Source organism: Lepisosteus oculatus, chromosome 9, assembly GCF_040954835.1.
Source record: "Lepisosteus oculatus isolate fLepOcu1 chromosome 9, fLepOcu1.hap2, whole genome shotgun sequence".
Classification (NCBI taxonomy): Eukaryota; Metazoa; Chordata; class Actinopteri; order Semionotiformes; family Lepisosteidae; genus Lepisosteus; species Lepisosteus oculatus.
This window is the reverse complement of record NC_090704.1, coordinates 807,314-832,155: the sequence shown is the minus strand read 5'-3', so window position 1 is coordinate 832,155 and position 24,842 is coordinate 807,314. Positions and strand designations below refer to the sequence as shown.

The window sequence follows — 24,842 nt, the reverse complement described above, 5'->3', positions numbered from 1 at the left end:
GTGCTGAGAAACTCATGGCCCCTTCCAGTCTCTTCTTTTATCTTTTCTTCAAGTGGTAGAATAATTATAGAGTTATTTGCCTCATTGATATAAATATATTAGAGACGTGGGGGCTGCTTCCTTTCTCATTTTTTGAGGAATATCGTGAGCACAGTAGACTGAACAAGGGGTCCTGGCACATGGTCCATGTGTTCTTTGTCCTGCCCAAAGGCTTTGTGGGCAAAGAGCCAGGGACCACTGGTCTCACAGTTTCGGGGCACTGAGAACCCCATTAAAGGACACGGGTCAGAGCTGTGACCACCAGGCACGAGGTCTTTTTGAAGATGCCTGGAGATTATAGTGGCATTTACTGCTTGGGCAATCGGAGCCATAGCCTGATATCTCCCTCTAGGAGCCCCAGGCTTGTTCTAACTGGGTCAAGTTAATAATTACCCACGTGCTTACACATGCAAGAATCTACAGTGCACACATTCACTTGTGCCCCGTACAATTCAGCACCCCCTGAATAAGAACTGTCCAGGTTTCCTCTCCTGTAGTAAAGATGTCAGTGTCAGGCCCTGCACGCTCTCCTTGCTGTGCACTGTACTTGTGACATTGGCTCATTTTAAGCGACCAAGGCTCTGTATATGTATATCTGAACATATCGTTTTTTGAAGTTTATTCATGTGTGTCATTGACTGATTTTCTATCGTTTTGAAGGCCGTTTAATTAATAGGGACATTTTGGCATTTTCTCTACCAGCGGCTTCCAAGCTGGGTGTCACCTGGCTCTGGCTCTGCTGGGCTTCACCTGGTTCTGCTGGGCTTCACCTGGCACGGGCTGGTTGGGCGTCACCCAGCTCTGGCCCTGCTGGGGTTCACCTGGCATGGGCTGGTTTGGCAGCAAGCCCAGCAGCTGCCTTCACACCGTCAAGTTCAAAGTGCCCACTAGGGAGCCCTTTCACTTTTTACCCCAGTTAGTCATTCACCAAGATCATGAAAAAATGCTTAAGTGGAATAAGCAAAATGTCAGCAATTGATTTCCAAGTGGCTCTTGTCTTTCTTCTTTCTTCAGCTCATTTAACTTGAGCATTATCAAGCATTACATGTGGGTAGACATCCTCTTGGTCAACTGTACCCAGCATCTCCATAGGGAGCCCTCTGCAGCCTGCCATGCTTTAGATATCCCAGCACCATGACTAACTTAGTGCTTAAATGGATTCTCTGAGTGGTGCAGGGTCTCGCACAGCCAGCCTAATGCATTACTATTGTTGTTACCTTCTCATACAGAATGGTAGCAATAACAAATGCCCTGAAAGACTGCAGAGCCCAACAAGTGCAAATACATTTCTATAAATAGCCTGTGCCCTGACTGAATTTGGGCTTTTTACTCTTGGACGGATCAATAAGGCCTTTTATGAACTAAAGGAGTGACTAGAGGTGAACAAGCCGGCCATATAGAGCACTCAGCAATACCGGCTGGGGGACTCAAAGCATGTGCGAAAGAAATTTCAAGGAAATAAGAAATATCAAGAGGTTGGGCAACACAGCAGGCTTCTCACTAATTTTTGAGTTTTTAATCTCTAAAACTTTCTGTGCAAATCAGGCTCGTGCCAGGTGGGACCTGATGGTCGGTGGTCTCTTTTCCAACAGGTATAGACACACCACATTTTGCTGGTTCCAGTGTAGGTTCCTCCAATGGGTGCTTGGTCTATGGGCATTGTGGACTTCTCAACGAGAGAACTGCTGGGTGGCTCAGACAACGTACGTTTCAGAGGACAGGGTCCGCAGGCCTCACCCACCACACCAAGACATGGTTCCAGTTGCAGGGGTAAGCCCAAGGTGGTTACAAATTGGGAGATTCTAATTTGTAGAGTATAAGAATAAAAAGTAAAAGCTTATTCAAAATGATTGAAAATTACAGTGAATTGACACCTACAAAATGGCTGTTGTAATTAATTTTAATGTGTTGATTATACACATACAGTCTAATAAAAAGGTCTTAGGAAGCAATAGTTTTAAACAAAATGGCTGATCTTGATAGTACTACATTTCCCACAAGGCTGTGTGGGAATGCTTGCGCACCCTCTGACACCTGACCAACAGGAGGAAAACAATTGGACAGGTGATTGTTTTAAACCAGGAAGTGACTGTTACTTGGAGCTGGTGCACTCTTTCTCCCTGTTATCTTCAGAAGAGAGTGATACTACGAATGTTAAAATAGAAATTACAACAATGTCAAGTGGAGAAGCTGAATTTGAGAAGCAAAAAATTCAGGACAACACAGTGAGTCTGCTGCTTCAACAAAGGAGCCCTTGAAGAAGCAAGCAGGAGGGAGAGCACAGATGATCAAACAACAAAACCAAGTAAGTCGGATTGTTCAAACCCAGAGCCAGGTTTAGCCAGGATAATGCGTTAACATCCCTGCACTTACTGTACAAACAGCCCTGGAGTGTTTAATGGCCAAGTACAGTGGTCAGACTTTCATTTTAATGTCTCATCTGAAGGATGAGTGTTGCTAGACACCGTACTGGGCATTTGTTTAGAAATTCTGCTCCAGAGGGAAGAGAGCCCCCTACTTCACAAGCAACGCTGCTTCAAGCAGCAACCTGGTTTTCCATGAAGGTCTCCTTTCAAGGATGGGCAGTGGATAGCTTCAGACACCTGCAATCACACAGGGAGGCAGTAACAGTGCTGCCGGAATGTCGTACAGTGAATATCATGAATAGTGTTCTTTTAAAAGAAGTCGTAATTAGTAGTAATCTTTCGTGAGGCCTTGACAGATTGTTTTCAGTCTTTCTGAAGTCCACTTTCATCACGAGAAATCAATAAGGAGAAATTCTGACTCTTCACTGCCTTTGCCTTGCCTTTATAGCGGCAAAACAACTGGTTGTTCATGTGAAGAAGAACAGGCCCGACAAGGTGATTCTTTGTGAAAGAAGGTTCGATTTTCACGCAGATTTGTACTGGTTTTTCATAGCAGCTTAGATACAAGCTTGTATAACTGAAGGTGATATTGTCATTTCTATACACTGTAATAAAACACATGCACACATGATGGGCAAAATATTAGGAACTCGCAGGCAATATAGATAACTGTTAGTGTAAGGCAATACAGTACAGTATGTGGCATGAGACCTTCATCAGTTTGCTTGGCCGGAGAGCTGAGAACTGGTGGAACAAGCACTACGGCTGCTTACAAACTGGCTGAAAGGAATCGTGCAAGAACAATGAGATGAGATTGGTTTGCAAATATTTCAAGCTGAATTTTCAGAGTCCAAATATATAATTTGTTGGCATTTCCTTATATTTTGGCAGCCATCCCACATCTAACATTATTTAATGTACACTTTTCCTAATTCATTCCCACATGTAGTAGCCCAGGGTGATTTAGATTTAAGCACATCAAGGTGTTCTAGCTTCTGTGATGCCGTTTTCTGTCGCCTAACAAGAATCTTGTGTTTCTTGTACAGCTTCTCATTTTCATCGCACTACAACTTATCTCCCTGAAACACCCCTTTTATCCAAACCACTGCCCTTAGGATGGTAATAAGATGGGCGATTCCTTCATTCTCCTCACACAGTACATATGTTAAAGGAGAAAGAGAAAGGAAAATGCAATCTATTGTGATATGGCAACCCATTATCGAAAATAAGATGTCTTCTCTTGGCTTATTGCATTAGCATTCACCATGAGTATAATGCAGTGGATTATATTACATTACACTCCTGGGCAAACAAGTCTGTCCCTAATTGCCAGCCCAATATTTGCATGTCCCAGGCTATGACACTGAACACCACACTAAGTAACAGGGCACAGGGAAAGCTCTATTTTAGGACACTAGCTGCTGTTGGAAGTATTGTTTTAAGGCCTTTTGGCAGAATTATGGAACCGTTCACCAAGGAAGAACTCAATCAGTGATGTTGCCATTACTGTTCACAAAATAAAAGCACGCAAGTTGAGAAAATGACAAATACTGCATTATGGAATAATTATAGCCCTTACAATATATATAATTACTGAGTGTTTGGTTAATAACACCTTTCTTAAATGTTGAGAGAAAGAGCACTCTCTGAAACAACAGATCTGTATATTAATGACCGTTAACTTTCCCAACGTGCACTGAGATAAGTTGTTCCATACAAGAAACTCTACATCATATCCTCATGTAAGAGGACTGCACTGTGACTGGAAGAAATTAGCTTGAAGGGAAAAACAGGCTTCGTGTTAATTGTAAGCGCCAACTTCTCGGTAATAGAGAGGCAGACCTTTCACCCAGGAGGCCTAAGTTTTCAGTTTTTGCCCTGTTCGTACAGGACATTGCTGCTGCTGTTCATGGAAGTCTTTCAATCTTCCTTTGGCCTGACTTCTCGAACTCCAGATTCAGCTCCTTGCTTGACAAATTTCCCAGACTGGTGATTTTGAAATTGTTATTATTCCAGGTCTTGTGCAGTTTCTTAGTGGACAAATAATAAGTCTATTGGACTGTAGTCTTTCACCACCTGCTCAGGACAAGCAGAACAGGGCTGTAGCTGCAAACGACTCTTTCACTGCCCGCATGAAGCAACTAATTTGGTTGCTTCATGCGGGCAGTGAAAGAGTCATTTGCAGCACTGTGGGTTGAATGGCTTCCTCTCCTCTGTAGTCTTTCCTACAGCCTTAAGAAAAGATGTGATTGACAGTTCTGGCAGAGCTGAGGAGTGTCTTGCTCTGAGGCATGGAAAGGCCTAACTCACATCCCTGAAAGACAGAGCTAAACACAGGTCTCTCTGAGAACCCAGTCGGTGGAGTCGTAGTGAAACAGATGTCAAACTATGGCTGACCTCTCTCCCAAGTCTCTGCTCTCCAAGTGAGTGCAGGGACTGATGGGGAACCTCTGCATGCATCTGGCTAGAGTACTAAACCAACAATTCCACATAACGTTAGATTTGCTAAGTGGGAAAACTGGAAAAAAAATGGATGGTGTTAAAAATACATTATACTGAACAAGAAGCACAGCATTAATTTAAACGCTTCAACAGAAGAAAAATCCTTTCGAATAAAGACGGAAGCCCTAGTGATGGATACCGTATTTCTAATAGGTGACATATTAGATACTCAGTGTATTATTTCACTTATTGTATTACTGCCCTGCAAAAATGTAATACTGTAAAAATGTGTAACACACCTACATTGTTTCTAAGAGCTCTGTAACAAAGAAACTCATCAGGTTGTTTTGTCTGGCGTTCATTTCATGTACAGTGTCTGCTTGGTTGTTGACTGAAGTTTGGAGGAGAACTGGGAATGAGCGCTTGAGCAGCTTTGTCTTTCACACTTGTTTTTTCTGAAATTATCGTTTCCAGTTAAGGAAAACAGTGGAGTTTAACTAAGGACAGATTTCTGCCCTTTCTGCATTGCTGCTCTTTGCCCTGTTGCTACACCAATATAAATTAAGAAGTGTGTTCTAATGCAACACTTGTGCACAAGGTTATATGATAACCTTAAAACTGCACTGTTTTACACAATAAAATAATTGCCAATACAATTTATAGCATCATATTTTTGTGCATGCACAGTTAAGGATTTCGAAATGACATACATTCTAACTTTGTGTAAATGAATGCTGCAGAATGATGTGCTAATCTCGTTTCTTCTTGGCTGTAAAGATTGATGTACAGTAACATCTGGCTGGCAGCTCGTGTTTGAGCTTGCTTCTTCTAGAACCTTCAGACAAATTGCAGCTGTGTAAGACGCGTGTTAGGACACATTAGGGAAACAGAGTCTTGTTCAGAAAAACACACAAAAATAAAATTAAAACTTGGGTGGAAACAAATCCATATTTGACAGATTCTGCTTAACTGTCAGGAATACTTAATTTGTCATCTGGAGTTTATCAATTTACACCTTTTTTATTATTGCAACAAAAATGCATAGAACAAAACAATGTTTATATTTATTTATACCTTACTTTACAAGCTTGATACAGAATTGCTTTAATGAAACAACTGGTACTTGTGTTACTATATATATCTCTCTAATTATTAAAGTGTATTAAACTGTCCTATTCAAATCTTTGGACTTGCAGAGAGATCAATTCAAAGCCAATTAATTATAGTTGTACAGTAGTTGTAGAATTGCACATAGCAGTCAATGTGGGTTGTGTATACGTATACAGTATACTGTACAAAGACTGATGTCCAGTACAATATATGTATTAAAAAACTTCTGATATGCCCTGAAAGCAGATGGAGAGCCATTATTGCTGCCTAAATCTTCAATCTTCATGCCCCTCACCCAATACTCCATTAAGGCTGGCTAATTTTGAAAACGCTAGCGACAGAGGTACTTCAGCGGAAAGGGGACTCTGACAAGTGTCGCCCCCATTTAAATCAAGCTTTCAGATCTTGTTTAAGTGAGCAGAGGCCTTAGCAGGAGGACTGCTTCTTTCTCGCCTGCGCTCCCTGGCTGATCTTCAAAGGCTGGAGCGTGCCACGACTTGTGCTGGGAGTCCAGACAGGCGGCCCAGGCAGGCGAGCACATGGCAGCGCCCAGATCCCTGCCCTCCTGATCGTGTCTGAGTGTTCACAGTGCAAATCGCCAAAACTGCACTTAAACCTTCAGCGCCTCACAAACAGATTTTCCCCCGTGCCAGAAGCCTTCCACATGGCTCTTTGCATTCCACATTTTTTAAGAAAAGGTTCACTTTGATTTTATTTTCTTTTTTTTTCAAAAAACAAAGGCAGGACATTGTTGCAGGGCAACAATCCTTTCCGGCAATGAGAACTGAATGAAGAAACTGGTTTATAAAATAGATGGGGGGAAATGTTACTCGTCAGAAAAGGGTTTTAGACCGTCCGAGAGAGGGCTATGGGAGACGTAAAAACCGCAGCTAGGAAACTGAGAAGTCAGCTTCTACTCATTCAGTAGCTGCTAACAAAATCACTAGTACACCTACAATACAAAACTGCACGCTCGTCTATTAAAATTGCTGGGACTTAGTACAGATAGATGCCAGATTCTCTCACTCTCAGTCCTTTGGTTCTTTTCGTGTAAGAAATCCACCGATTCAAGTGATTACAAGCATGTCACTGTTCAGAATTGTCCCCACCTCTTGACGGAATCACATTTTTGTTTAAGGTTTCCAAATAGGAAAAAAGGGGTTTATGTGATTTTACTGCTTTGTTGGACCCTGCAAATTCTTACAAGGTGCAAAGACCTTTGAGCTCCATGCTTCATTTCTAAAACACATTTCATGGGTATTTACTGCATTGCATTAGAAAAAAATGCTGTAGTAAGTGTTCCCATTAACTATCCATCCATATCAAAGTGTCCCCATTACCAAGTCCCTATTGTCTAGGCTGAAATGGCTCTGGTTCTGCAGAAAGTGTTTTCCTTTAAGCAGACATACCATTTAAGAGAGTTCCATTGTTGTGTCTTGGCTCCATTAGCCCTTCTGCAGTTTAGCACATCAAAGCAAGGACCCCATCGCTTGCATGTGGATTATGCTAACACGAATGACATTTGTAATCTTATAGGTTTGAAACTAAAGACGTGCTTTTAGAGCTTTCTGCTAAATAAGTGGAGATTAATAGAATGTGTTACAATAGTTCATTAGGATCGTATTCACAGAAAGATGAAATCTAGTTAAACTAAGTGAGAGAAAAAGGTTTGATATGTTCTAGAAGAAGAGGAAGGGAGTGAACAAACAATAAATAGATGCATCTGCAAAGTCTAAAACCTTTAAAATAAGGAAGAGAGACACCTTTTTATGTTTTAAACTGTCCGGCAAATCAGAAAAATAAAATACAATTGGCTCATGTCAGCTAGTTTGGTTATGATACACCTACTGCCAGGTATTCCTGTGTGTGCAGTGGAAAGCCAAGTCGCTCACCAGTGTGAAGATGGGCAGCCGGTCCCAGAGGAACAGTCTGTAAATCCGGTCACCAGCAGTGAGCTGGGTTTTGCTGGACTACACTGCACAGGATTGCTGTGGGACAGTCTTCATTCCTGTAGGGAGAGTCCAGTAAATTGCTCTATGCATTGCACTGCAGACAAAGGCAGAGTCTTGGAGAGCAGCAGTCCTTTCCAGCAGCAGTAAGAGATGTATTAGCCTACTGGTTTATAAAAGAGGTGGAGGAAACATAACTAATCTAACTTCTAGTCACTGTTCGGAGGTCAGTAACTGCTAACAGAATCACTAGTGCACTTGAGCTTTCAGCTTGACAAAAAAAAACACAGCCATTGCACAACTGGGTAAATAGTAAACATTAGATGTACCATTTAAGATACTCCAGGGATAATGCATTGCAAGTACTGGATGAGCTCCAGCTGTAATCCAGTAAGAGTCTGCTTTTTGAAGTAAAAGGGAGCACTGCCACGCCTGTGTGGCCACAGCACTTCGCACAAAGCCTGTGCCAGAGACAAAGGTGAGGAAAGGAGCACGATGCTCTGACAGTTCACCAGCCTGTGTGCACTTCCTTTGTCTCTGTATGTCTTGTGTTTCAGACGTGGAAAATACTCTAAACCATCCTGGGCTGTGCTCAATGTCAAGGACTCTCACTTCATACACTTTGATCCTTAAAGGACACGTTACTAAACTTTTCATAGCTGCACGATTGCTTCATGAAGTTTAATGCTCCAGCTGGTTTCAAACCACAGTAACTACAGTAAACACTTTTAGCAGCAGTTAGCAAGTGTCAAAATTGCCCCGACTGTGGAAGAGTTACAGAAGGAAACAAGTCCTCCCCTGCCAGCACACTCCCAGTGAGAGGTCCCCCTGCATCCTCCATCACAGCCTTGCTCCTCAGACCAGAACCCACGAGCGACAGCAACCTGCGACGTCTCGAGCAGACTCAGGAGCCTCTGCAGACCCTACAGCCACAGTGGCAGGAATCATTGTGGAATCCAGGGGCAGCCGGAGCCGAGAAAGGGAGCCTGCAAAAAGCAGTGGCAACGCGGCACATTTGTAATGAAGAAGGAAGCGTTTTAAATGCTTAGTTAGGTCACCCTTTCTCAGTAATACAGCTGATCTGCAATTTCAGCGTGCAGCCAAGTTAAAACATTTCCTTGGGTCCGATTAAGTTCACCTGTTACCAGTTAACGCAGGTGTAAATGTGATCAGTTATAGATGTAGAACACTGTTAAATTAATATTCAATGTCTCAGGTCCCAGCTGAAAACACCCATGTAATGTATCACAGGAACAGAACATTGTTGCTGTGCTTCCCAAGCTGGTTCGAACATGAAAGCAATGCCTCAGTGCCTCATTAGACCTGCTCTGTATTCTCATGCTAATTTGTTTTTATAAAAAAATACTTCATTTATTTACCTACCATGATGACAGCCATGTCCCCTATTTCTCTGGTAATTAAATCTTCAAAGGGTATTTTTGTCTCCATTTGTGTTTGCTTATTGGGCAGATGAATAGCATGTGTTAATTGGAAAAAATGCTATCTTTATGTTTACTGATTTTCAATTAAGCTCACATTATTACTATTGATGATTATAGTGTGCGAGGGTTCAATATTATTCAGATATCCGTTATAACCCTGACAGCCCTGTCAATGTGCGGTCTCAAAATGGGAGAGAAGGATCCACTTTCAGAGGGTAATAGAGGTACCAACCGCAATGCAGCACTTTCTAAAGAGCAGTGCGAGGCACACAGGGAGGAAAGCCTCAAGAGGCTCTGCAGCGATACCCCCCAAACCACGCTGGCCTTCCAAACAGTTTCGGATTGGTTATGTACGCTGCCAAGAAACCACAAAGGAGGAAGGGAAAAACTGCTTAAACTACCTGTGCCTCAAGCCCTCTTTGACACAGGTGAACACGCATGCATGCGTGCAGAATACATTGAAAAGGGGTATACGCATCATGCAATGCAGTATATATCCAGTGCAGAAAAATGCTGAGCACATTTGTATGATTCGGATCAAGTGAGTCACCTGTGCATTAAAGTAAGCAGGGTAAGTAATTTCTCTTTTAACTTTTATTACTTAAATACACCATACTGGAGCAAATGTCTCTGAAAATATCACAAATAGATTTATCTTTTTCATTCAGCAATTATAGGTTGGTGAAAATCTACATGAGCTGCTATGAGCCTCAGATGTGGGGTTTGCTGTGGAGGGTGGGACTGGCGAATGGGCACGCTGGGACACAGAACACTTACATGCATACATACATGGTATTTTACAGGTACACCAAAAGTGTTTTTGATAAGATCTCCACAAAAGCCACGGACCTTTTATTCCATAGTCTTTTTGTTTTTTTTCCAAAAAACTGAAACACATTCCCTTTACAACACTTAAAATCTAGAAAGAGCAAACAGAAGGTTGTAAAGAAGGGGTGTTGAAAAAAAGAAAGGGAGAAACTGCGGTCAGTGCCCCCTCTAATTGGTATCGGAGGTGTGATGCAGATTTGAAAAGCTGTGCTTAATTAGCTTCATTTGTCATTTTTTCCCCAGAATGTCCTCAGGTTGGGCTTTCTTCTCTCTCTCTCTCTCTCTCATTTTCTGTACAGTCTCCCATTAGTCCAGGTTCATGGAGTCCTTAATGTCCCTTCCTCAGTCATGTGAGCGCAGGGCTGCGCCCCACAGGGGCAGCGGAGAGTGAGCGGGAGTACAATGGCGAGGGCAGCTGGGGTGGGAGTCGGACCCCCTGGCGAGGATGGGCGAGGGCTGGAATGAAGGCACGCGTCCTGCTTCCGGGCACAGCTTCCCTTCCCTTTAGCAGACCTTCCGGAGAGAGGAGAGAGGGGGGAATGTGGTCACATGGAGATCGCAGGCATCGCCACAGCCAGTACCGTTCTGCGCAGTCGTTCCAAAACTACACCCTCTCTCTGCCCAGCACACAGTCTAGAGACCACCTTCACCCCCGAACCGCCTACAATCTTTAATTCGGGTGGAAATAAGATGCAAGACGCAGAGCAACAGCAGAACTGAATGCAGTTTCATTTGAAGCGCGTTGGGAGGGTGGCCGTGTGCTCGGACAAATCACAAAAAAGCAGCCTTCTCAAGGCAAACAGTCCTGTTCTCGTTTGCATGAACAGGCCTTCAGAGCTATTAACGTTTATCTCTGCACACCTTTCTGGTAACATAATTCAAGCCACGTCATCATTTGAGAGTTGCACTTCAGCTGGACCTAATTTATTGATCAAGTCGGCCAAGGAATTTGGTTTCCATTTTCTTAGCTTTGCTTTTAACAAACACTTATGTCTCTTTTTTGTCTGTAATTTTAGTAATACTGTAACACAGCTCACCTGGGGTGTTTAGATTACAATGGAACGAAGACATTAAAGCACAGAGACAATAACAACGCTCTTTCAAAGCTTTTTGGCCACATTCAAAACTTTTTCATTGTTTTCGCTTCGATTGTAAAGGAGTTCTCTTTTCACCCTTTCCTCAATTTACTAAAAGGCTGAAGTCTATTAGTAATTGCAAACCCCCACTTTCAGGCTAATTAAAGTGACTGAGGCCGTGAGGTTTAATTCCCAAGAGCAGGAGCTCAGTGTGAGAAAGGTAATTTGTCTGTCCTGAACAAAGAGATTAGGGAGCAGCCAGAGAGCCTACTTAATAAATGAGCATCAAACGTCCTCCGCTGTGGACACAGACAACACCAATTATGTCACCATGAAATTGTACATAATATAAACAATAGCAGAGTAAGATACTTCATATCCATATTAGTAGGACTGTTCCATTTCCAAGTGCATCCGATTTTATGTCTTTTATTGGGTTACAAGAGTGACTGAAACTGGCCTAGTAAGGGAACTAGCTACTGTAGTTAATTATTTCTGTCTTGTCAAACCGATGAGGAAGACCATCTTTCAATAACCATTATTTAATGGATTCTACTGCACAGGCATGATTTCTGATGCTATGTTTCAGCTTAAAGAGAAAAAGAATCTATATTCCCTAAACATTCTCAGTACAATAATTGTAATCATTACACTTTGTTTTGCACAGTACCATTACATAAACACTTTTTTTGGTTATGGTTTAACAGGGAGCAGGAGGCAGTGACTTATACTGCAGAATTCTCGCCTTGCAATAATTAAAGCATCACACTCGATATTCTGATTGCATTTTAACATAAATAATTCATCTGTTTTCACTACAATAGATGTTAGCACATAAATAAACAATGAGATTTCATATTTACCACACCGACTGTAATACGAAAGCAACAGACATTTAATATTAAGCAGGGTAATGCAGAAGCTTTCAATTTGAATGTTAGATGCTCTTTGCATTGACTTGTAGGATGACTTTCCTGCTAATGGGGGGACAGCGCTACGGAATTCAGTCCCTCGGGCCTTACAGTCAGCGAGCACCAGAGAACACTGAGCTCGGGATCCTTTCAGGCTGCACCTAGCTGGAAGGGTGATCTTCAGCCTGCTAACATTTTCAACATTCTTTCTTGACAGGGAAAGTGTATAATTACACAAAGAGGCGCAGTCGACTGTTTAGTGCACCGACAAACTTTTGTTGAGAACTTTATCCATCCACTGTGGGTGAAAAGCCACATAAACATAAACAGAAATTCTGGAACAGAAAAGAAGCCGTTCTCTTCATCACTGCTGCTGATCCACACATTTTAAAACGGAGTTCAATGGTCAAAGTGCAATTCAAAGCTAAAAGCTATTGTGTGCAGTCCCTCAAACAGATTATTAATAAAGTTCCCTGTTGTAAACCCATAAAGAATTACCAAGTGATGTGCGCACGTTTTGTTTCGGAGCAATAACTCAGCAGTGAGATTGCCTCCGTTAATGATGAAAAAGTCAAACAGGCAATCAGCAGTGATGGGAAAATCTATCACCAATCTGAAATTAAAATTCATCTTTGGTCAATAAGATTTAATATCCGTGCGAGTTGTGCTGTAAAGAGTAAATGAATCAATGTCATCAATACATAATCAGTGTGAAATATGATGTGAATACAATTATGCAGGGGACTCCGTGCATTTCTTAAACTGGTCCAGACTTGCATTTGCAGTATTCTCATTTTAGGGTTGACAGTAATTGTTACAAATTAGTTTGCACTAATACCAAATTGCGCTCATCTTTACGCCTCAAAATTAAGTATGTTGTAACTTTTCAACGACGAGTTTAAAGGTTGAGGACAGACATACCACCCTGCCAAGGAATTGGGATTTGAAAAGCCGAGTTAATTCCATGTGTGTTTCACTCACACGAACTCTCTCCCAGCATGTTAAACCCTCATCCCCCTCCCAGCACACAGAGAGAGCCCCTCTAAGGCAAAAGCAAAAATGGGAGTAACTTTCAGTGTCAGTGTCAGTTCTCCTCCTCCCCCACCAAAAAAAATGGCATTAAACAGTAGTGTCATTTAATTAAACAAGAAGCCATTCTGGGCCTCTAGAGCTGCGAAATACACTCGGAAGAGCAATTTAAAACCATCCACAGGCCCTTTAAAGTGAAAGTAACAGGGCCTGATGGAACACGGTGTCACAGTCTCGTGTGCAGCACTGGACACTGTTTTTTCAAAATGATCAATGTTTTCCTTAACTATTCTGGAGCAAGAGAAAAGGACCTCAGAGAAACCCATGTGAAGACACAGCCTGAACCGAGAGGAGGATTTCCACCCAGCAATGACCCAGCGGATTTGTGCCAACGAGGTCCTGGGGACATGCTGTGCTGTTCGCTCGTGACGGAGGAGGAACAGGGAGGTCCTTACCTTCTGGTCTGGCAGTAACGGGTTGGTCTGCAGGGAGTTCAAATGGCCGTTCATGAGAGCCGTGGGTCTGTCGTGTTCGCAGAACAAGTTGCCGTTGATGTAGTGAAAGCGGTCTCCAGGCACCAGGCGATTCCGGCAGGTGGAGCACGTGAAGCACTGCAAGGAGGACAGGAGCACTGCTCGTGACACAGGGCCAGCCGCTCTCTGGGCAGGGGGAGCCACGCGAGGAGGACAGGAGCACTGCTCGTGACACAGGGCCAGCCGCTCTCTGGGCAGGGGGAGCCACGCGAGGAGGACAGGAGCACTGCTCGTGATGCAGGGCCAGCCGCTCTCTGGGCAGGGGGAGCCACGCGAGGAGGACAGGAGCACTGCTCGTGACGCAGGGCCAGCCACTCTCTGGGCACGGGGGAGCCACGCGAGGAGGACATGAGCACTGCTCGTGACGCAGGGCCAGCCGCTCTCTGGGCAGGGGGAGCCACGCGAGGAGGACAGGAGCACTGCTCGTGACTCAGGGCCAGCCGCTCTCTGGGCAGGGGGAGCCACGCGAGGAGGACAGGAGCACTGCTCGTGACGCAGGGCCAGCCGCTCTCTGGGCAGGGGGAGCCACGCGAGGAGGACAGGAGCACTGCTCGTGACGCAGGGCCAGCCGCTCTCTGGGCAGGGGGAGCCACGCGAGGAGGACAGGAGCACTGCTCGTGACGCAGGGCCAGCCGCTCTCTGGGCAGGGGGAGCCATGCGAGGAGGACAGGAGCACTGCTCGTGACACAGGGCCAGCCGCTCTCTGGGCAGGGGTGCCACGCGAGGGGTTCCAGCATGCATCTCCATACTGGACCTATGGGCCCCTCCAGTAGAAACACTGTGCAAAGCTTCTTTCCTACTCTATTCTAACATTATTAAATAAGCCCAAATAACTGTGCTGCAGCTCGGGCTTTTTAATTTTTTTCTACACAGCGTGCTGGACCTTCAGGTGTAAAACATTAAAGACAGATCTCACAGAATCCACTACAGATGGAACTGGCTGAAAGGATGCTGGGGTTCCCTCAGTGCAGGCTCAGGTCAGGAGGGCATGCAGGATTACCTTGAGGTGGTAGACGTTGCCTTGTGCCCTCATGACCAACTCGCTGGCTGGGATGGACTGCCCACACGCGCTGCATGCTCCGCTGTTACCAAATAACCTGCAGGACACAGCCACAGTCACACAGCCCATTAAAAAAGTGACTATTAATCTCATGAACAGCATAAAAATAAGTGCTGTTCGTTGTTAAGATACAGGGACTGATTCCTTATGTCCACTAGCTTCAGCTTAGTTGGAATCCATCTATGTAGACTCAGTAGCAGTAGTCAGGATTGTCTTGTAAGAGGTTTTTTTTCTAGTTAAAGATATTGTGTCTTTAAAAATACAAAAAGTATACCCACTTAAATTCAAAACTGTTTTGTGCTAAAATAAATATAGTCAATAGTGCTCATAAAAAAGGTCTGAGAAACAAGTTGACAGTTCACAGAAATACTCGTTGCCTTCATTTAAATCAGCTCAGCCTTAAGCCTCTGCGATACACAATGACTTTCATTGCACGCTGGGATTTAGATTGGGTTGTTGGTTAAGACAATAGAATTGATTGCATGCCTTGTACGATTAAAGCATGGAAAAAAATGAAATGCTGAAATTTTACATATTAGGGAGGGAGAGGAGAAGAAGAAATATTGTGTCCCCAGCTCTGCCACTGGAATGGAGTATTACCTTTAACATACATTTTGCATCCTAATCATAACCTGGAACACAAGCAATCAGAGTTAAGAGGATTTGATTGTACATCTAAGGAGACATCATGCTTTTGCCATTAGAACTCCAGCAAACCTCCACCGGAGCCAGGGTTTCCATTAGAAATACTCTGCTATCCAGGTTGATATATAATGTGCATGGGTTAACCTTTTCAATCATGGTGTCAACACTTCAGGTTTGCCTCTGCTCATCTCTTTCATCCTAACCTTCTCTCTCCCTCTTGATAATGAAATGCTTGCTCCAACTTCCCTCTATCGGCTTCTGAGTCCACAATTTAGATTACTTCATCTCTGCTAGCAACAAACTGAATGAAATTTCGATTTGAGCAGAAAGTAATTTACTGGGATCTGGGCCCATTTGTCATCATATCTCACTGGGTGTTTGCTCTATCACTGCAGTTTTCCTATGCAATCAAATAAGACCACAGCGTCTGACACGGATGAAAGGGGAGACGGTATAGCGTTAGCCTACACATTTAAACGAAGACGTGTGTTTTAAAAACATTTTTTAATTCATTACATCCGTAATATCAATGTAAGTGTGCGAGTGTAGAATGAAGGGAAACGGCATTAACGTGCAGCTGCAACGTTATCTTTCTCAAGAGTAAAACCGGAACGTCTGAATCACTCTCAGCCTCGACTTTAATGATAACGCACCTCTCCTCTGATGAAATCGCACATTTGAATTCAACCGTGATGCGAAAGAGCCCGTCCCGTTCTCGTTTAAAAGAGGGGTCTTCGTCTGCAGGAGCTGATCTTGCAAAGGAGACTCGTGTCCCAAGTAGCAATGTGTTGTCGCCGCTTTATTGAAAACAGCCTGTAAGTTGTTATTAAATGTATCGACAGAACGACAGAGAGAGTAGTAAAACTGCCCCCTAAGATGGCTTTTAATAGGAAGCCCGAGAAACAAATTTTGCAGCGGCATCGATTTGAAGAGTTCAATCAAAACTCCATTTCAAAACTAATTAGTTTGAGATCCAGGACACATCGACACTTTGTTGCGAAATTAGAAGGCCGAGGCACAAAACTCCCTTTGCTACAGGAGCGGCGATTCAGCCGTGGCCGGTTTTAAAACGGTAGCGATGCGATTTGTTGTTCCTTGAGAAACAGACTTTAAACATAAAGCATTGCCAAGATAGCGGAACATCTCATTTTCCTCTATTATTACCGAATAATAATTAATGTTGAATGACTTAAAACTGAAATAATGAATAACTGCAGACATGTCGCAGAACTGGAAGACTACCTGCCCTTGCGGCTGCAGATTAATAAGTATTATTACAGTAATGTATTTATTGATGACGGGAAAGCAGTAAGACAAACATTGAAGTTTATCCGCACTCGCAAACGGAAAATATGGATTAACCCCAAAACCACTGAGCTTTCCACGCACAGCTAAACAATTCTTTTTAAAAAAAGATGAAGCTGACAGAGCATATCAGGAAATCCAAAGAGTTTCGCTAACATAATCATTATGCCTTACAATAAACTGCTGAATAAAGGGTCACACTCAGGCTCTCCGCTGAAAGGCAAGTTCGTTGTCAGCTCCGTTTCATACATACAATGGGCGGCAATACGGGTCGGACTACAAGTCTGATTTTCGGAGACATGTTTTTTTACTAATAGTCATGAGCGGGCCTTCTGGGCTGATATCGTTGTTAACACGGCTCTGCTTTTTTTCCCCACTACGTAAGGTGCGGCAGAAGTACCGCGGACATCCCTGCACAGAAACGCGTCCCGAGTTTCTCAGTGCAAGGAGCCTCAGGGAAACTGAACATACCGAACTGAAAATACGCTACCCCCCTCGTAGTCGTCTGAACGTTTGCCATGGTTCTCCCAAGTATTACAAAGTCTATTACAGCACAGAGCTCGCCGTTTATTTGAACTGCTTCATCGTTTAAACTGTAGCCCATTGTTTTGGATTTTTTTTTAATCGTCAACTGAATTAAATGATGACATTCCGGGATTAGATCTCTCCCAAAATAAAGACATTTCATTACGAGTGCTGCAATCCATTTGGTGAAGGCGCGCGGGGTGGGAGTTAAAACCCACAATCTGATTCCTTATCAGCCCCCCACGTCTGTCTCCCAACGCCCCTACACGTACACACACACACTTTGGTTTCTACATGCGTGGAGTTAATTATCTGGCCGGGGGATTGTCCAGGATGCTATTTGATTTAAAAGGCTGGAGGCTTTAGGTGCTCAATTAAGTTGCTATCAGTCTCAGGCTGTAGTCTAATGGGCTCCGTTCTCCTGAACTCCTGCATTGGGGAGAGATACCCCAGGTCGGGATAATTAAAGCCGGGGGACTGTTTAATTGCGATGACAGAATTGGTTTCAGTTTCTGCTCTTCGGATTCGTGCTCACAATAAGGACGGCTAGATTTTCAGCTACACGACTTCCCGATCAATCAGGACCAATAAGAGACGGCTTTAAAACGGCAACAAATAAAGGTTTTCTGTTTTTGACAGAAATCAATTTTTAACCCACAAGAAGATGGGGAGTTTTTCTTATGCGTTTCTGAGTATCGCTGAAGAAGCTCACCACGACGGCCTCGCAACTGTGAGCCCCACCATCTTCACCATTGCACAGACGTGTACAGGAAAGGCCTGTTTAATAAGGGAATATTGCTCGAACGGGGACGCTTTACAAATACAGACGTTGTGTCTTTAACAGCAGCGTTAAATATAGTAAGAAAGCAATACATTAATGATGTCTGCAACATAGTCCATTAAAGATGCTTCGGTACAACAGCAGCCAAAGCACCTTAAAAGCACTAGGAGATATTGATACTTAAGAGGGGCTTTTGCATAATGGCAAGTACTGCATTAGAGAGCGAGGAGAGGGGAGGGCAGAGAGAGAGAGAGAAAAAATCCGCCAAATTACGCTTGGTTAATTCAGAGTAACAGATCTGGCCCCGAGTGAATTGGAGGCCTTGAATTAATTCTGTTATGACAAATCAAGATAAACGTTTCCCCTAAATTGCATGCGATTTAATTAATTTTTGAGATCCTGGTTTTTCCTAGCTAATAGTTCACATGCTCCTGCGCTGTCATAGTGCTTGAGTGGGCAGACTTCAAAGTGATATTAAATAACCAACTATTAGATTTACCTAGCACGTTCTATTGGAAAAGTGCCATTTAATTACCTAGCCTATTCAATTAAAGGGACAGCATTCCCTGAATCTAGCAGCCAGATGATTACCAGCAAAATTAATTCCCTTGCTTGGTGCCTCTCATAGTCTAGAAAGGAAATGTATATTCAAGTTGTAATAACATGATACAAAACCACTGAAACTAGCCTAAAGCTCCTAGTTTCTGGGTTTGAAACGTGCGTGTATCGGGAAAAAAAATGCCTGTTTGCTGTTTGTTGCTGTTGCTGCCATGCAGACAGTTTAGTAGGGCACTATGGATGTTGTACTGTAGCAGTCTTTGCCAAATCTGCCATCGCTACCTTGATGCAGTAAAGGTAACACAATCTGGGGTCATTAAAATTTCTCTTTAGAAGCGTGAGCTGAAGCATTTTGCCAAAGAACCACAATCAGTCACCAAATTGCATATGTGTAGCTAAATAAAGGTTAGAGAAATTACATTTACATCACACGAGCAATTTAATAATGCATTAAAAATGATGCTGTGCCTTTAAAGTGTGGATGCAACTAGCCCTGGTAATAATCCCCTCTCTCTCTCTCAAAAGCCAATTTTGTTAATTAAATGTTTTGTTTGCGATGCGGCTCTCATTCATTTCGGACACGTCATTCCAAGCATTTCCAAGCCAGGGACCAGATCTCATTAGATAAAACCCATCAGGACTAAAAGAAAATGGAAGAGCCACTAATTACAGCTTTTAATTGTGTAGACTCACTGTCAGCCTGTTTTATCTGTGTTCACCATCACAGACTCTCAACCTTCTTTTAGCTCCACTCTCTTTCTAACTGTACTCCCATTACAAGTGGAAAGGTATATCCACTTTTCCTCCAAAGTTTAATTAGGTTTAGACCCATTACAGGCGAAGTACCCCATTGACTTAGCCTGATTTTAAGGGGAGCGTTTGCTCTCTTAAAATGTCAGCTCTTCCAATGTGCTTGGGGCGCAGGACACCACGTCACCTTGAGCCGCTGACCAGAACCTGCACCAAACATCGGGAAATAAGAAACATGCACTGTAATCTATATAAACTATAGATTTATGTACAAAGAGATTCTGTGTCTTCTTCAAGGTTTTGCCTAAACCAGAAAAGAATATTACAAATACGAAAACAGGTAGATTCTACTAGAATCCAAATAGTTTATTTATATTTCTAGGCAACATGTTTAAAGAGGAAAACAAAAGTTATCAACTCAGTATTTTCAAATGAACATTTTTGTTGCTTGATACAGTCAGGTTTGAGAAGCTGAACACAGAGAAAACTAAAGATTGTGCTCTGTTTTACATTCCTCCAAGACCAAGCACACCCCATAGGACTAATGAGGTGCCTTTTGGGTTTCTAATTTAATATGCCTCACTCAAACAAGTTTTGTCATTTCATTCAAGAATGCCTCCCCATAAGCATTTGATGCCATTTAGCTGACTGGAGGAGCACAACAGCAAACGGGGTTAAAACAGCAAAAATAACCAAATGTCTGGTTTCTCTAACGTTTTGCATTACTGAGGTCAGAAGTGTGTGGGTTTCTAACAACAGATTTCAGCGGCTCCACACTCAACTTCGATCTTGTGTTTGCATGAACTAAAACTGCTCTGAATGCCCTTGCTTAACGTCAGACACTGTGAGTTTGGTTACAGTTTAATTTTCCTTTTCCTCTAAAAGCCAGTTTCACCTTCGCCCGGGTTTCCTGTAATGGATATGTGGGCGCAGGGTGCAGGCTGTGAGTGCGAAAGGTGAAATTCCAAAGGTCCGTCCTTGTTAAAGAAGGCTGCTTGTACAACAGCCATTCTGCCTATAATGTGCTTAATGTTTTAGACTGCAGATCTAACGAGTAAAGACTTGCACTCCCTGGCTGTCATCATTCTAAAATAATTAACGTTTATTTGTTGATGCTGTTTGAGTAAATAATCCAACAGTTCCAATTCTGATTTTGTTACATGTGCTGCCCCAAACACACAAGAGCACGCTAACTGGTTTGATGATTTTGAACTTACAAGAATGGAGTCATTTCAGCAGAAGCCTGTTTCTGTTGTCTGTTTTTTTTTTAAAAGAATGTGTTCTTAATTTTAAATTTTCAAAAGGATAGCTGCCAATAGTTTAAATAAAACATTCTGCCGTTTCTGTCTGTGAAGCACGAAGCTACTTCCTCCGATTCTGTTGTCTTTACATCCCCCAGTGGTTTCAGCTCTCCCTCCCCACGAGCCAGGCTGAAACCCATGTACACGACACACAGGCAGCGTGGAGACACAGCCCTCTGTAGAAAACATGACCCCTGGATCAGCCCTTGAAATAGCTCAGCACACTACAGATACTCCAGCTGCTTCCCATCCTTGATTGCCAGCAATGGAACTTCTTATCTGCAACAGATTTCAAACTTTACCTAAAAAGGATAACTTATAAAATTATCAGAAAACAATAAAACGAAGCACATATCTACCCCTCGACCTCATATTCTAGCTTCTAATTGCAAGTGAAGCCTGTGCTTGAATTCTTCGGAATTCCTCAATGCAAAGTCATGTAAACACTTTCTCTTCAGATCTGCGATTTCTGTCAGCGTTATTTTTGTTCTCAGTTCAGTTGATTTTAAATGTGATCTGCAAGGTTTCGGGTTCCCCTTAAACAACAGCATTGAAAACAAAGTCTTAGCCGACACCACCACCCCCGCAATCACGCAGACTGAATGCGTTTTGCCCAGCGGCTGCTTGGCGCACACCGCATGAGGGCCGGGTCCCTGCGTCCCCACGCCACCGGCCCACTCAGACCTACCTGATGTAGTCGTTTCTGCAGAGTATCATGCCGCTTTTGGTGTAGCAGGACGTGCCGATCTCTCCCAGCTGCGCCTGGCAGTAGGAGCACTTGAGACACCTGCTGTGCCAGTAGCTGTCCATGGTATACAGCAGGAAGCGGTCTGCAATCTTGCCCCCACACCCCGCGCACTTCTTCCAGGAGAGAGACCCCGCTCCCACGGGGGGCGGCTGGGCACTGCTACCGGGGTTCACCATGGTCTCCGTTCTGTGCAAAAGGGGAAAAACACACAACTGAGGGTTTGAAAGGAGGCAAGAGATGGCAAAAAACACCTACTGTAGACGCTACCCCCTCGGGACCTGCTTGCTCTGCTCCACCCGGAGCTCGGCAAGGGCCACCATCTTGTCTGGCGCCGAGCCGACCGACACACCTGACGTCAGTTTCCCTGCCGCGGCTCTGCGCTCACTTGGGCCCCGGACCCCCACACAGATTTCAGAAGAACGCCACCGCCTCGAGGACGTCTAGCAGGGCGGTCCAGGGGGACACGAGCTCGAAGTTACGAGACGAATCACTGAGGAAAAAAGCGTTCTATCCCACTACAGGTCACAAGGCACTTCCACGTTTACACTCCTTCAGCGCACCTGAAGCCACCCTGCCGGCAGAAGCTGTTCTTTGGGGCTGAGCTTCCAAACAACCCCATTAGAGGGAAAGCTTCTGTGCATCATTGAAACATGCAAAACCAAAGGTGACGGTCACACACTTAACACAAGTCCCCATTGAATCGGTTATTTTGACTGGTTAGTATTTCCTGGCGTTTTAAGGGAAATGTGGGTTTACCAAAGTAAAGACATTAAAGGGAAAATGAGGACCGCTCGTCATCAGCCTGTTTGAACACGACACCTCATTACCTAGGCTGGGGAAACTGTAAGGCTTTTCATTCCACAGCCCTTGGAGACAGATGTCGAACCTGTTAAGCTAATTACAAACAACTTTAAAACTGACAGGGCTAAGAACATATTTTCGGCTTCTAGTCTAAAGCCTCCCCGTCCGGAGACGTTCATCTTTCAATTCGGTGCCATTTCCCTGGGATTTTATCAGTGTGTCTCTGATTGCTTCGGGATTGGAGACGCAGGTATAAATACATCCCGCAGCTTTAAGCAGGGATGTTTAACCTGTTCTGCAAACACATTTAGACCACTCTTTCTCTCTAATCTGTCCTTGATCGCTCATCTGAATGCTGCGGTTGACTCTCGGTTCCTCCAAGATGAATGCTGTTTACTGATAACACTCTGGTTGATAGAACAATTAAAGAGGCACCGGCTTTCGCTGGGCAGCCTAAATTGTCTTTAAATTGAACAATTTTCCCCCTGCAATTCTTCACCCCGGTCAAGGCGCAGCCTTCAAGGGAAAAAAGTATCCTCACAGAAGCAAGGCGGCGAGAAAACAGAACGGCTAATTTAAAAAAAAAAGCTAGAAAAGTTGCAAATGACAAACTGTATAGTAAAACCATTAATGTGGGCACAGTGCGTTATTTTTTACTGACAGTTGTAAATTAAAAAGTTAATTGCCTGAGGATTTTAACCCACGCTCCAATGGTCGTTAATAGTTCAACATGAAAACAGACCCCACCGTGTATAATATACCCGAAGTAATCTACACATGCGTGTCCGTGGGATCATGACGTGGGGGCGACACTATTACAAACGATATTCTGCTCCTTGTGCTATGTGTTCTTTGAAATTCCTGGTCTCCAATACTTTCATTCCCGGGACACGCTCCACAATTTATCTCTCACCTTATTGGCTACGTGCGCTATTGAGTGCGTATTCGATGCGTGCTGCTTGTTTCACTCCTCGGCTAATGTCTTTTAATTTTTAATCCTCCCCCGTTTCGGCAGACGGACTTCATCGCGGGCTAAGCCAAATCTGTGCTGAAAGGTACAGTAATTAGAAGCGAAGGAGGGGACAGGGGGCGAGAAAAGCGCTGCACTGAGCAAACCTTTCAGAAGCCCATTAGTCCAGAGTCTTAAGGAGAGGCAATACGTTCGCTGATTAGATCTAAAGGGGATGAATCAAAGGACTGGACGGAGAGCGAGTCCCTAGATAATATAAGGACGGGCCCTCGTCAAGTTACATTCCGAGTTAAAAAAAAAGCTTTTAACTTAAATAGGCTTACTCTAGTAATTACACGGCCGGGCAATTGATGTGCCGAGATGGAGTCGGTGAAACAGAAAAGAGATCAGGGAGCTGCAGGCAAAATAGTGCCCGTTTTCACCAGGCACCGCTGCCGTGTTAATGGTGAGCGAGTGAAAGATCGCTGGGAATGGTAAGCTTAAATTGCTGCGTCTGGTGAGGAAATGCAATTTAGTCTCCTGTCCTCATCCGGGGGACGGAGGGGCAGAGCGCGGTCGAGCTCCAGAGCGAACGGTACCGGATCACCCGCCCCGTCATTCGCGTGCGCCTGTGATCCGTACTGCACGTCCAGAAAGAAAGTAGGTTATTTCTTCTTCCCCCCGAATTGCAAACAGTTAATACTCGTGCTACTGCCTGTTCTCGTCATGTTTCTAACACAGCCCAGCGTCGCCAGAAACTGTTACATCTTGCAGCTGCACCTCGAAAATGTCACATTTTATCAAAAGTACACCAAGTGCCGCTGGGCTGAGAATCCCAGAACGAAAAAAACATACCTACCTCTTTTGTCTCGTTGTACTGTGACGGTTGAACTGTTTGTAGGTTCGCCGATCTCTGAAGACAATTTCTTATTTTGGTTCACAGATTGGTTCCGGTAAATCGGGGGGTGTTTTCGCGCTGTGGAATGTAAAAAAAAAAACTAGAAAATTCGGCGCACTAGTCCGAGAATCAGAAAAGGCGCAGTTCAAGTCCTTTTGGAATAACGCTCTGCTATGGACGACTGTAAATTAAGTAAAGCAAATGGAGTTTTCAGATTGTATTTCCACTGACTCGATTCAGAAAGCGAGAGAGGAATGTCCTTGAGAAAATGCTCTGAAATGCGCAGTTAATGATCTCCGTATATTAAAGCGGATCTTTGTGGCTGCAGCTCGGCGTTCTGCGAGTAAATCTAACGAGTTGGCTCTAGCCGTGCCGTCTCCGGTGCTGCTCTGCTCTACATGTGTTTGTGACAGGACGAAAACCCCGAGTACACGTCTTCGGGCAGGATGACGCGAATCCACGGCCGGCCAATGTCGTTGCGGCCCATTCAGGCGGAATAACTGAGCCGCCCAATCAGGAGGATGCGAAAGAGACTCGGAGGAGACGAGTGAGGGAAGGGAACAGCAGTCCGGGCTCGGAGCGGCCCCTGGCCGTGCGCAGCGACAGGAGCCGCACACGCCCCGAGCCAGGCGCAGAGCACACGCAGCCCGGGTCCAAATAAAACTTTTATGCTGGGGAAAATATTTTCAAGCCTTCTTCTCCCCGTTTCGAACGACTTCTGTGTTCCGCTTTTAATTTTGGCAAGTGCAGTGTGTACCAACAAACGGGGAGTTTTTAACAGATTGTACAGCGCCGC

The 24,842-nt window shown here is 44.1% G+C and overlaps 1 protein-coding gene across 2 annotated transcripts; it reads right to left on the bottom strand.

The window, feature by feature from the left end:
• Positions 1–10,444: 10,444 nt before the first annotated feature.
• lmo4b (LIM domain only 4b) lies at positions 10,445–24,546 on the bottom strand. Of its 2 annotated transcripts, none has more exons than XM_015355279.2 (5): positions 24,008–24,546; positions 21,339–21,584; positions 14,726–14,822; positions 13,648–13,803; positions 10,445–10,689 (listed from the first exon to the last, which is right to left on the bottom strand). In XM_015355279.2, exons 2-5 carry the CDS (start codon positions 21,572–21,574, stop codon positions 10,681–10,683), a joined length of 498 nt encoding a protein of 165 aa, XP_015210765.1. In that variant the 5' UTR covers positions 21,575–21,584; positions 24,008–24,546; the 3' UTR covers positions 10,445–10,680. The 2 variants fall into 2 exon arrangements, with proteins under 2 accessions (XP_015210765.1, XP_015210766.1); XM_015355280.2 differs by lacking the exon at positions 24,008–24,546 and adding an exon at positions 23,113–23,198.
• Between the last annotated feature and the right edge of the window lie 296 nt (positions 24,547–24,842).

What these genes read in the sequence shown, in the direction of transcription:
- lmo4b (XM_015355279.2), bottom strand. Translation starts at nt 21,574, where the DNA reads ATGGTGAACCCCGGTAGCAGTGCCCAGCCGCCCCCCGTGGGAGCGGGG. An exon ending in TGCAGAAACGACTACATCAG is followed by an intron (nt 14,823 to 21,338) that starts GTAGGTCTGAGT and finishes TGTGTCCTGCAG; the next exon opens with GTTATTTGGTAACAGCGGAG. An exon ending in GCAACGTCTACCACCTCAAG is followed by an intron (nt 13,804 to 14,725) that starts GTAATCCTGCAT and finishes TCCTCCTTGCAG; the next exon opens with TGCTTCACGTGCTCCACCTG.